Source organism: Gigantopelta aegis, chromosome 5, assembly GCF_016097555.1.
Source record: "Gigantopelta aegis isolate Gae_Host chromosome 5, Gae_host_genome, whole genome shotgun sequence".
In the NCBI taxonomy this organism is placed as follows: Eukaryota; Metazoa; Mollusca; class Gastropoda; order Neomphalida; family Peltospiridae; genus Gigantopelta; species Gigantopelta aegis.
Window position 1 is genome coordinate 12,350,175 of NC_054703.1, and position 13,490 is coordinate 12,363,664.

At 35.8% G+C, this 13,490-nt stretch overlaps 1 protein-coding gene across 1 annotated transcript in view; it reads left to right on the forward strand.

The window, feature by feature from the left end:
* The window catches only part of LOC121373262 (talin-1-like), a 101,876-nt gene that overhangs the window by 32,513 nt on the left and 55,873 nt on the right, over nucleotides 1-13,490 (forward strand). The window contains exons 22-24 of the mRNA XM_041499784.1: nucleotides 95-217; nucleotides 1,629-1,772; nucleotides 7,154-7,183. Coding sequence (XP_041355718.1) covers nucleotides 95-217; nucleotides 1,629-1,772; nucleotides 7,154-7,183 — 297 coding nt within the window. The remainder of the gene's footprint in view (nucleotides 1-94; nucleotides 218-1,628; nucleotides 1,773-7,153; nucleotides 7,184-13,490) is intronic.

Here is a 13,490-nt window from a genome sequence, read left to right on the forward strand (position 1 = left end):
ATTCGACTCTAAATGTTTAATATTGATCTTTTATTGTTTCTCAGACAGACATAGATTAAACAATAAATGTAAATAATTTTGTTGTGTATTCCAGACTCTGGGTGACGCGATGACTGGTATCTCACGGTTTGCGAAGGAGGGTGACATCGACGAGTTCTGTGATTCTGTGCGCAACTTCGCAAACTCGGTCTGTGGTCTGACGGAGGCATCAGCTCAGGTAATCTTCTGTCGGCCATCTTGTAGCAGGGATCGAAATTGATGGAACGGGGGTGGGATGTAGCCCAGTGGTAAAGCGCTCGCCTGATACGCGGTGGGTCCATTGAGTTATTTCTTGTTCCAGCCAGTGCACCACGACTAGTATATCAACGGCTGTGGTATGTGCTGTCCTGTCTGTGGGATGGTGTATATAAAAGATCTCTTGATACTAATGGAAAAATGTAGTGGGTTTCCTCTAAGACTAGATGTCAAAATGACCAAATGTTTGACATCCAGTAGCCGATGATTAATAAATCAGTGTGCTCTAGTGGTGTCTTTAAACAAAACAAATATTTGTTTCTTCTCTAAGACATAAGTCAAATTTACAAATTTTTTGACATCCAACAGCCAATAATTAATAAATCAATGTGCTCTAGTGGTGTTGTTAAACAAAATAAGATTTAAATGTCCTGACTTTGCCTTGTGAAGAGATACTGTTTTGAAAGTTAATGGTTTTGTTTGACGAAATAATGCCCCAGTTGTAAAAATCACCTTCACTGTGTGATCTTAGGTCTTAAAAGGGATGAGTAAGATTATTTTGGAGGGGTAGGGTGAGGGAGGGGTAGGGGTAGGGTCAGGGAGGGGTAGGGGTAGGGTCAGGGAGGGGTAGGGTCAGGGAGGGGTAGGGTGAGGGGTGGGGTTCTGGGTGTTTAATCACAGTGGGTTATGTTGGAAATTCAGTAATCAGCTCTTTGATGATGGAGCATAGGGAAAATAGCTTTCAAGAACCACTGGTATATATATATATAAAAAAAAAAAAAATAAGAACAAAATTATAATATTATATGCATGTGTGTATACAGATTGAACCATGGTTATAACCGTAAGCATTTTAATGGTAAATTAAGGTTATAGCCATGGTATGATCCATGTATGCTCTACTTGTATTGTGTTGAGCACTGTCAAGCCATATTTAATATTCTAGTATTGTTTTATATTTATTTATTTATTTATTTATCTTGTCTCTATACTATTGAGCACTATTACAGCCATTTTTTAAATTGTCATTTGATATTCTAGTATTGTTATAACAAATTTTATAGAGGATTCGTCACAAGTATTTTTTAATAAGGAAAATATCAATCGAGTCTATATTAATCGGTATTTGTGGAGGCTGTTTGTCGAGACAAATACTGATTAATTAAACGAGGTTAATATTTTACATATTAAACAACACGAGTAGTGAATTCTGTTTATCCTATAACACTTCTAAAATCACATTTTAATTTAATTTTTAGTAAGTCACAGTACCAAAGTCGCCTCCATCGGTAATATTATCACATGGGTTTATGACATGGATATCATGTGTAAGTTATAGGATAAATTTATTTATTTTATTTATTTATTTATTTATTTATTTCTCTTGTCTCTAGGCTGCCTATCTGGTTGGAATTGCGGACCCAGCCTCAGAACCTGGTCGTCCTGGAGTTGTTGACCAATCACAGTTCGCGAGAGCCAATCAGGCCATTCAGATGGCCTGTCAGAATCTCACCAATCCAGCCAGCTCGCAGCAGCAGGTGAGTTGTCTCCCTTGATGGGGAAAAGCCAAACCCAACAAAACCTCCTGCATTGTTCTGAATGTAATAACATTTTAACTTTAATAATGCCTTTGCATTGTTCTGAATGTAATATTTTAACTTTAATAATAACTTTTTTTTATGTATAATGATAATATTCGAGTATTAAAAATATCAAAAGATAGAATATTATAAATTTTATTTACTGATGGTTATGTAAGTTATACATTTTTTAAATCTAATTATCAATATATATATATTTGGTTTGGTTTCTTTTGTTGATAGTAATAGCCCAGCATTGTTAGAATTGGGGTTAGGTAACTTTAGTTGCATCTGCTTCATTTGTATTAAGCATTGTCTATTTGTATATTAGTACTGGGTTAAAATGTTCATCAAGTTAATCATATATTTTACAGTTTTAAAACGGATATCTGAGTGGTAAACAAAAACTTTCAATTTTTTTTAATAATCATTGAAATATTTGTTTCCATTTTTTTTAATATGAAAAAATAACTTATTCAGAAATTCAAGTTTTGTTAACACAGTATAGCGTTATGATCCATGTTTGATAAAAGTTAACTGTATGTTACTCTTCATTTATAATTTCCAAGAACTAAAACAAAATAATAAAAATCGATATCAAATAAACTATATTAAATTAATAATATAAATCAGTAATACAGAAATTAATAACAATAATAATAAATTAAAAAACATAATTAAACAAGTAATAATAAACATTTGGTTAATAAAATGTTTCAGCAGTTTTCAAATGATATTATATATTGATATGAAAGAATTACAATTAAATATTGTTTTTTCTGTTGCATGGGTAGCTTTGTTTTATCACTGGAGTTAATAGCAAGGAGAGATTGTAGTATGTATTGTGTTTGGTCATTTTGTCCAGTGAACTCTCTTTATACACTTAAACCTCTCTAAACCGGACACCTACTGCACTAAGTAAACAGTTCCATTTTGAGGGCTGTCTGGTTAAAATCAGTTCTGGGGCGTGATTTAGTTCAGCCGGTAGAGTGCTAGCTTGAGGTGCTTGTGTTGTAGGATCGAACCACCTCGATGGATCCATTCAACTGATTTTTTCTTTTTTTTTTCTTGTTTCAACCATTGCACCACAACTGGTCAAAGGCCGTGATATTTGCTTTCCTGTCTGTGGGAATGTGCATATAAAAGATCCCTTGCTGCATTAAGAAAAATGTAGCAGGTTTCCTCTGATGACTACGAGTCAGAAATACCAAATATTTGACATCCAGTAGCCGATGATTAATTAATTAATGTGCTCTAGTGGTGTTGTTGAACAAAACAAACTTCTTCTTGTCGATGGACCCATTCTGGGTGTTTTTCACATCCCAACCAGTGCCCCATGCCTGTTTATCAAAGGTCATGGTATGTGCTGTCCTATAATTGGGAAAGTGCATATGAAATATTTCTTGCTACTAGAAGGAAAATGTAGCAGGTTTCCACCGCACTTTTTCATTATACAAACATTCCTTACTTATTCATTTGAAAAAGGGAGACAATCCTACGACATGTAACTACATCCTATTTTATAAATGTTTTCACAACTCGGACTAGCTCTGGCACTCACCAAATTAACCAGTCGCAAATTTTTGAAAAACAAACTGCGAATTTTATTATAATTTGGTGAAGAAATTTCATGTTTTATTGTTATTTTATGGGGTTTTGCAGTTTGTGAAGTTTAAATAGATGATGTGACAACATTTTCTGCTCGCCCAAAGATAGCCATGGAACCGATGATACTAAGCCACCTTTATCGGAATTTGGTATTTTGTGTAAATACTACAGTCAAACTTCTCTAAACAGGACATCCTCTGGACCAAGTAAAAAAGTCCCGTTATAAGAGGTATCTGGTTTAGAGAGGTTCTCTAATGTATAGATATTTAAAAAGGGCCCATGAAAAATGTCCTGTTTTGAAAGGATTCCTGTTTACAGAGGGTCTGGTTTTGAGAGGTTTCACTGTATAATGAATAGAGTCGTATAGAGAGAGTTCACTTCTTTGTGCTTTGATTGGTTCTTTGCATGGCCTTTGAAATTTTGAACTTTGAACTTTGACCCTAGGTGAACATGCAGGCTCAGGTATGTGATGTATAAAAGAACTAACAGAATTTATATTTTAACCACGTTGCTTTCCTCTTTTTAACTGGTTTTAAAAACATAACAGAAACTTTCTAACCCGCCAGTTTTAGTACATGTATGTAGTTGTTATTTTTATGATTATATATGTTGTCGCTTTTGTTACAGTCCAGGGTGAACTTTGAATAATTCCACAATGCTTCATTTTTATCACAGCTACATGTAAATTGTACCATTCAGGCTTTCTGCTAGAACATTATTTACGGGTACGTAATAAAAACAAACCAGATCCTAAGTTCCCCTATTAGGTGGTTATTGGTTTAACATATTTTGAAACACGACACTGCATTTCACATACTTTGAATGGGGTGGGACGTAGCCTAGTGGTAAAGCGCTCACTTGATGCACGGTCGGTTTGGGATCGTTTTGGCATCCTCAGTGAACCCATTGGGCTATTTCTCTGCTCCAACCAGTGCACCACAACTGGTATATCAAAAGCCATGGTATGTGCTATCCTGTCTGTGGGATGTTGCATATAAAAGATCCCTTGCTACTAATGGGAAAAATGTAGCAGGTTTCCTCTCTAAGACTATATGTCTACCAAACGTTTGACATCCAATAGCCGATGATTAATAAATCAATGTGCTCTAGTGGTGTCGTTAAACAGAACAAACTTTTTAAATTTTTTTATTACATCATAACAAATTTCATTCAATCGACCCAGTGTTAAAATTACAATATGTCAGACACCAAATTGCTGTAGTTTAAAATGTGCTGAGGTGTTGTTAAATACATTCCTTTCCTTTCTTTTGAATCTCTCAACTCTGTGTTGAAATAATCATATACATGTATTAGACATTCTTTAAATTGTGAGAGGACCATTCTACTATAAAAACAATTCACCATCTAGATTTAAAAATATTAATGCTTAGTACTTCGAGGGGTCCAAACAGGGAAGCAGTTCCCATTAAACTTGAGGATACAGGCAACACACAACACACAACATGAATGGCAATTATTTCTAGGAAAGAAAGAAATGTTTCATTTAACGACACACTCAGCACATTTTATTTACGGTTATATGGCGTCAGACATATGGTTACGGACCACACAGTTTGAGAGGAAACCCGCTGTCGCCAATACATGGGCTACTCTTTCCGATTAGCAGCAAGGGATCTTTTATTTGCGCTTCCCACAGGCAGGATAGCACAAACCATGGCCTTTGTTGAACCAGTTATGGATCACTGGTCGGTGCAAGTGGTTTACACCTACCCATTGAGCCTTGCGGAGCACTCACTCAGGGTTTTGGAGTCGGTATCTGCATTAAAAATCCCATGCCTTGACTGGGATCCGAACCCAGTACCTACCAGCCTGTAGACTGATGGCCTAAGCAGGACGCCACCAAGGCCTGTCTTATTTCTAGGAATCAACCTGTTTTTACACCATAATTCCACATTGTATAATCCAATAGTCAGGCATGTACATTCTTCCAACAAAATAAGATAAAATAAACAGGAGAACTCTTTTCCATGGGGGTGAGAGACGTAGCCCAGTGGTACAGCACTTGCTTGATGCACTGTCGGTGTGGGATTGATCCCTGTCAGTGGGCCCATAGAGCTATTTCTCGTTCCAGTCAGTGCACCACGACTGGTATATCAAAGGCTGTGTTATGTACTATCCTGTCTGTGGGATGGTGCATATAAAAGATCCCTTGCTGCTAATTGACAAGAGTAGCCCATGAAGTGGCAACAGCGGGTTTCCTCTCTCAATATCATTGTGGTCCTTAACCATTCGTCTGACGCCATATAACCGTAAATAAAATGTGTTGAGTGCATCATTAAATAAAACATTTCTTTCTTTCTTTTTCTTTTCCATGGAGCTGCTATTCTGATTATTTAGTTTGTGGAGTTTGTGATACGTTTTTCGTTTATAAAATATTTAATAATTTAAAGGCTTTTTTTCTAATGTACGGTAATTTAAGTAAACTTGATTTGCTTAATGTCACCAATAAGTCTTTGTCATTTTTCCTAGACATTGTAGCCAATTTTTATACACAGCTTTGAGATAAATAGTGCCTAAAGCAGATTCCACTATTCAAACTTTTGGTGATGAAAAAGTAGACTTGCTTCACGTCACAAGGAATAGCATAGATAGAATTTCAATTGGAAGCAATGCGTAAACCGCATCGTATGTAATATATTTTTTAACAGTATAGAGGCTATTTTAGTTTTGCTATTTTAGGTCATGATAAACTGAAATATACCTGTATTTTAAAACTTATATTTTTAAAATTTTGTGATAAGTATCTAGTTTTTAAGTTGTTGTTTTTTTGTGTCTTTTTGTTATAATGAAGTTTGAGTAAACTTGATTTGCATAATTTGTTTTGTCGCTGATAGGTCACAACAATTTTCTTTTGTCTTTCTCATAGACACAGTTTCCAATTTTTAACAAGGCTAATATATCCTTTGAGTTAAATAGTGCCTAAAGCAGATTCCGCAGTTCAAACTCTTGATGATGAAAAAGTAGACTTGCTTCATGTCACAAGGAATAACATACATAGAATTTCAATCAGAAGCAATTCGTAAACCTCATTGGTTGTGTTGATTTGTACGTAATATTTTTGTTAACAGTATAGAGGCTATTTTATTTTTGCCAATTTAGGTCATAATAAACTTATAAATAAATAAATAAATAAATAAATAAATAATAATAATGAACTGTATTTTAAAACTTTATTGTATTTTTAAAATTTGACTATATTTTACAAATTTAAATACAATTGCGGTTTGCAAAAAACGACTATTACCACTTTGTTTCAATTTATTTTGAAACATATCTGTTATTTTAAAATCACCTGTAATGTAAAAACATTATTTTTAAGATGCTATATTTTTAATTTTAAACATACCCTACATATGTATTTTAAAAATGACCTCTATTTTAAAACCTGAAGTATAGTTTTAAATTTTGCTATAGTGTAAAGTTATAGTTTTTTTTATCTCATAAAAACCTAAGTTTATTTTAAAATTTTGGTATAATGTAAAGTTATACATTTTTTTTTTTTAATCTCATACAAATTATTTCATAACATACATATACATATATTAAAAAAAACCCCAAAAAACTTAAATTGTATTTTAAAAATAAATTGCAATTTTACATATTATTTTCTCGTAAAAATAATTTTATAATAAAACATTGTCTTGAGAGCAGTTTTGCTGTTGTTTGAGCTTGGTTTGACTAACCCGTCTTATGGTTTGTTTTATCTGAAGTACAACGAATGTTGGACTCTAAGGTCGATGGTAAGAACGCATGCCGTTTAGTTCTTATCAACCTTACTGTGTGTGTGTGTGTTTTAATAGTTCACACGTCTGTTGTCTTGTCACTGCTCCTGTTACTTGCTGAAATCGTTGTCAGTTTTCCTTCTAGAAATCTGTCTATGTCAGTCTTGTCTATTAAGGCATAGGCATTGGAAATGGGGGGGGGGGGGTCACTGTGTTTTAATACTTCACACGTCTGTTGTCTCGTCACTGCTCCTGTTAATTGCTGAAATCGTTGTCAGTTTTCCTTCTAGAAATCTGTCTATGTCAGTCTTGTCTATTAAGGCATAGGCATTGGAAATGGGGGGGGGGGGGGGTCACTGTGTTTTAATACTTCACACGTCTGTTGTCTCGTCACTGCTCCTGTTACTTGCTGAAATCGTTGTCAGTTTTCCTTCTAGAAATCTGTCTATGTCAGTCTTGTCTATTAAGGCATAGGCATTGGAAATGGGGGGGGGGGGTCACTGTGTTTTAATACTTCACACGTCTGTTGTCTCGTCACTGCTCCTGTTAATTGCTGAAATCGTTGTCAGTTTTCCTTCTAGAAATCTGTCTATGTCAGTCTTGTCTATTAAGGCATAGGCATTGGAAATGGGGGGGGGGGGGGGGTGTCACTGTGTTTTAATACTTCACACGTCTGTTGTCTCGTCACTGCTCCTGTTACTTGCTGAAATCGTCAGTTTTCCTTCTAGAAATCTGTCTATGTCAGTCTTGTCTATTAAGGCATAGGCATTGGAAATGGGGGGGGGGGGGGTGTCACTGTGTTTTAATACTTCACACGTCTGTTGTCTCGTCACTGCTCCTGTTAATTGCTGAAATCGTTGTCAGTTTTCCTTCTAGAAATCTGTCTATGTCAGTCTTGTCTATTAAGGCATAGGCATTGGAAATGGGGGGTGTGTGTCGGGGGGTGTCACTGTGTTTTAATACTTCACACGTCTGTTGTCTCGTCACTGCTCCTGTTACTTGCTGAAATCGTTGTCAGTTTTCCTTCTAGAAATCTGTCTATGTCAGTCTTGTCTATTAAGGCATAGGCATTGGAAATGGGGGGGGGGGGGGCAGGGGTCACTGTGTGTTTTAATAGTTCACACGTCTGTTGTCTTGTCACTGCTCCTGTTACTTGCTGAAATCGTCGTCAGTTTTACTGTCTATGTCAGTCTTGTCTGTTAAGGCATAGGCATCGGAAACGGGGGGGGGCACTGCTCCCCCCAACTCTGAAACTGGGGGACCACAATATGCACGGTATGAACTCTCATTTAGTAAGTGACCCCCACCTCCCAGTTGCTGCTATCTTCTGACGTCTATGTAAGATTAGGATTTAATTTTTTTTTAAATAAACAAATACTTTTTCAACTGAGGTAAAATAAATGTCATCAGTTAGTAAAATGTATGTGTGATGGTATCATCCTTTTCTTAATCTTTTTTCTTCTTTTTTTTTTCTTTTTTTTTGAAATAAAAATTTATATCTGTATTCTTTTTTTTTTTTATTCTTTTTTTTTTAAATGGCTGTGTTTTTTAAAACTAATTTTTGTGCTGAAGTGTCGTTAAACATTCATTCATTCAATCTTTACTTTTTAGAAATAGTAAATTCAAGATTAACTTGAATTCATACCAAAAAGTGCATCAACATACAATGTAGGCTACTCTTGCATATACAATAGACAAGACATATTGTACCACATTGCACATATTCAAATCTGTCTACACTCTACAATTTTGTCAGCAATGGAGGGTGTTTCTACTTTTTGGAAAATCGTTCTGGTATAAATTATATCATATATCTTATTCCCAAATCCGGTCATATATGGTGACAGTGTTTCCGCAAGAAAGAAAATTTTGGGTATGGCGCTATGGAATTGAATGCAACCACAATATAGGGGACTTCTCTCAGAAAGAAAATACGTTGAGGGTTAGGGTTAAGAAAAGCATACAGTAATGATAAGAATAAGTAGTTTTGTCAAAAAGTTAACTTGAAAAATATTAAATCTGCCCAAAATTTGGGTATGGCACCATACCCGTTTTACCCTCTGGCAGAAACCCTGCCTGTATACAATGGTTATAATGAGTGATGAATTGTTGTCTATAATCTAGATAAAGACAAATTATTGTGGGGTCAGAATGGGTGTGGTGGCTCCCAGGATTGATTGCCCTCGATACACTTATTATTTTTTCCTGTCACAAGCAGTGCTGCACAATTACTACACATTTTTTGTGCTGGGGTGTTGTTAAACATATATTCTATTCTGTTCTTTAATATTTGATGTTCATTCATTTGGAGGGGGAGATGGGTGGGGGATGTGGCTCAGTGGTTAAGTACTTGCTTGATATGCAGTTGATCTGGGATCCATCTCCATTGATGGGCCCATGGGGCTATTTTTGTTATTATTATTCAGACAGTGCTCCTCATTTGGTGTAACAATGACCATTGTATGCATGTGCTATCCTGTCTGTGGAATGATGTATATAAAACACACCTTGCTGCTAATGGAAAAGCATATCCCATGGAATAGCACTGAGTGCATTGTTAATTTCTTTTTTTTCTTGTATTCGTCATGTTTCACAAATTAGGTCTATGAGCTAACTGTTGTATATAACATGTGTTTACCTGTAGGTATCCTAACACTAAACCATGTACAACTATAGATATCTAACACTAAACAGAGTATTCTGCATCTATAACACTGGGCCTTTATTAACATGTGGCGGAACGTAGCCCAGTTGTAAAGCATTCGCTTGATGTGCGGTCGGTCTAAGATTGATCCCCGTTGGTAGACCCTTTAGGCTATTTCTCATTCCAGCCAGTGCTCCACAACTGGTGTAAAAGGCTGTGGTATGTACTATCCTGTCTGTGGGATGGTGCATATAAAAAAAATCCCTTGCTGCTAATCGAAAAAAGAGTAGCCCATGAAGTGGCGACAGTGGGTTTCCTCTGTCAATATCTGTGTAGTCCTTAACCATATGTCCGACGCCATATAACCGTAAATACAGTGTGTTGAGTGCGTCGTTATATAAAACATGTCCTTCCTTATTAACATTGTATTGAATAACTGTTAACACTGAACTGGAACACTGTTGGTAATCTGACAGTTGTAATAGGAGTCAGAACATTGCTCGTTAATGTCCACTTACCTGATAGATCTTAGTTTTAACCCGCCAGCCATAATCGTTGGGTTTTTAAAAAAAAAAAAATTCCCAAGAAAATGATACAGAACTCTCACTTAGATACCGTGATGATAGATGTTTACAATTTGCAGAAACATTAGCAGGGATGGGAGATCTAGACTGTCGAAAGAAGTTTATAGAGGGGGTGAGGGGGTCGAGTCATACTCCTCCAGGATATATATTTGGGGGGGGGGGGGGTGAGCAGTGTGGCGTTTTGACCCCCAAACCCTTCCCCTAACCTCTATTAAACATAAGTTTCCCAAATAAAATTGGTTTTCAGATCCACCTACCCTATTTGTTTTGAGCAAGTTATAGGAAACCAGCAAAACGTTTTATTCAGCTAATATACAAATGTATGTGTAGTTTAATTGGTACATTAAACATCTGGATCTGTTCGATCATTGCTTTGTTTTCAAATTCAGGATCAGACGTTTAGTGTTCACGAAATACGATCAAAGGTACAGTTCCGTTATCCCTTTCCTGAACCCTGTTGTCAAGGAGCCTTACCCACATTGTCCTGGAAACCCCCACGTTGTCGTAGCAACCACTGTCATTGAACCCTGTTCTCTGTATGTTGCCTTTTTGTTTGTCTGCATGTATGATATGCATTGTATGTGTATGTTAATATGCAGTTTGTACATCGAAACCATTACATGAAGTAATTGCTTGCCAGTACTTGGTCACTATATATTTGTGTGTAGGCTACATATGTACAACAATTGTTACTCTTAGCACATAATAGCCCAGTGGTACAATGCTCACTCGATGCGCGGTCGGTGTGGGATCGATCCCCGTCGTTGGGCCCATTGGGCTATTTCTCGTTCCAGCCAGTGCACCACAACTGGTATATCAAAGACCGTGGTATGTACTATCCTGTATGTGGGATGGTGCATATAAAAAATCCCATGCTGCTAATCGAAAAGAGTAGCCCATGAAGTGGCGACAGCGGGTCTCATCGCTCATTATTTGTGTGGTCCTTCACCATATGTTTGACACCATATAACCGTAAATAAAATGTGTTGAGTGCCTCGTTAAATAAAACATTTCTTTCTTTCTTTCTAGCATGTAAACATATTTCAGGTTATTATCACCAATACACATATACTTTACAACAAAAGAAAAGCATAAATGTTTTGTTTTTTAAATTTATTTTAAATTATTCAGTTTGAATTCCAGTTTTATAGCTGTTAAAAATGTTAATGTTCTGTGAACATTTTAATGCAGTTTGACAGTCTGTTTATTGAATTAAGTTTTGTTATGAAAAAATATATATTAAACTATTTGCATTTCTTTTGTTGTTATTACACTGTTAAAATATTGAAAGTTGAAGCTTACAGATAATTGTACATTCAGCATTGGAGATATTAATTAGGGATACATTTAATTGTACGGTATCACTGTAGTTATATATCCACCTTTCAGCATTGGAGATATTAATTAGGGATACATTTAATTGTACGGTATCACTGTAGTTATATATCCACCTTTCAGCATTGGAGATATTAATTAGGGATACATTTAATTGTACGGTATCACTGTAGTTATATATCCACCTTTCAGCATTGGAGATATTAATTAGGGATACATTTAATTGTACGGTATCACTGTAGTTATATATCCACCTTTCAGCATTGGAGATATTAATTAGGGATACATTTAATTGTACGGTATCACTGTAGTTATATATTAACCTTTCTAAGGATGAGGAGTGGGACGTAGCCCAGTGGTAAAGCACTCGCTTGGTGCATGGTCGGCATGAGATTGATCCCCGTCAGTGGGCTATTTTTGGTCCCAGCCATGCAGTGCATCACGACTGATATACCAAAGGCCATGTTATGTCCTATCCTATATGTGGGATGGGGCATACATTATATATAAAAAAATCCCTTTACTACTAATGGACAAAAGGTAGCGGGTTTCCTCTCTAAAAGACTATATGTCACAATTACCAAATGTTTGACATCAAATAGCCGATGCTTAATAAATCAATGTGATCTAGTGGTGTTGTTAAACAAACCAAACTTTCTTTGTAAGTATGAGTACCAGATAAAATTAACAAGAGATTTAATTAGATTTGGATTTGTTACAGCCGTATAGTTTACCAAGTACTGAACGGTTTTTACTTTAATTAAGAGGTACACGTACGTGTAGCCAGTTAACCATGAACAACTCCCATCAAATCACCCTACCCCCTTCCACCCCCACCCCCTCCCAGCCCCCACTTGTTGTAAATATATGTTTGTATCTCAAGCACATTTATATTCTCCCAAGCTTTTGGTGTAAAATTATACATGCGGCAATAAATTGTATTTAATGTGAAGCAATTAAAAGGAAATGGATTTATGCTGAGTTAATTTTTCAGTTCTGTTTTTTTAACTTTTTTTTTTAATTCAAATTTAATCCACTGTCATACATTTTTAATATAAAAAGTTGATTCTAAAATGCAAAAAATAATAAATTGTCTATTTTAGGTGACATACCAACCCATAATACAACCACCTTTGTTATACGCTGTATACTACCACTGATTATTGAGACCACCTGACTAATAATACAGGTTTTTAATCCACCTCAAGCCAGTGGTTGTAAATTGTTTATATATATATATATATATATATATATATATATATATATATATACTAAAGCATATTGATTTTTTTATCTTATTTCGGCTATTGGATGTCAAACATATGGTCATTCTGACACTGTTTTTTTAGAGGAAAGCTGCTGTTGCCACATAGGCTACTCTTTTACGACAGGCAGCAAGGGATCTTTTATTTGCACTTCCCACAGGCAGGATAGGACAAACCATGGCCTTTGTTGAAACCAGTTATGGATCACTGGTCAGTGCAAGTGGGTTACACCTACCCATTGAGTCTTGCGGAGCACTCACTCAGGGTTTGGAGTCGATATCTGGATTAAAAATCCCATGCCTCGACTGGGATCCGAACCCAGTACCTACCAGCCTGTAGACTGATGGCCTAACCACGACGCCACCGAGGCCGGTATATATACATGTATATATATATATATACACACGTACCTTTATATATATACATTTATATTCTTCACAATAAAACTCCTCAAAATAGAATACTAAAAACAAATTCAAATATTTTCTCACCTTTTG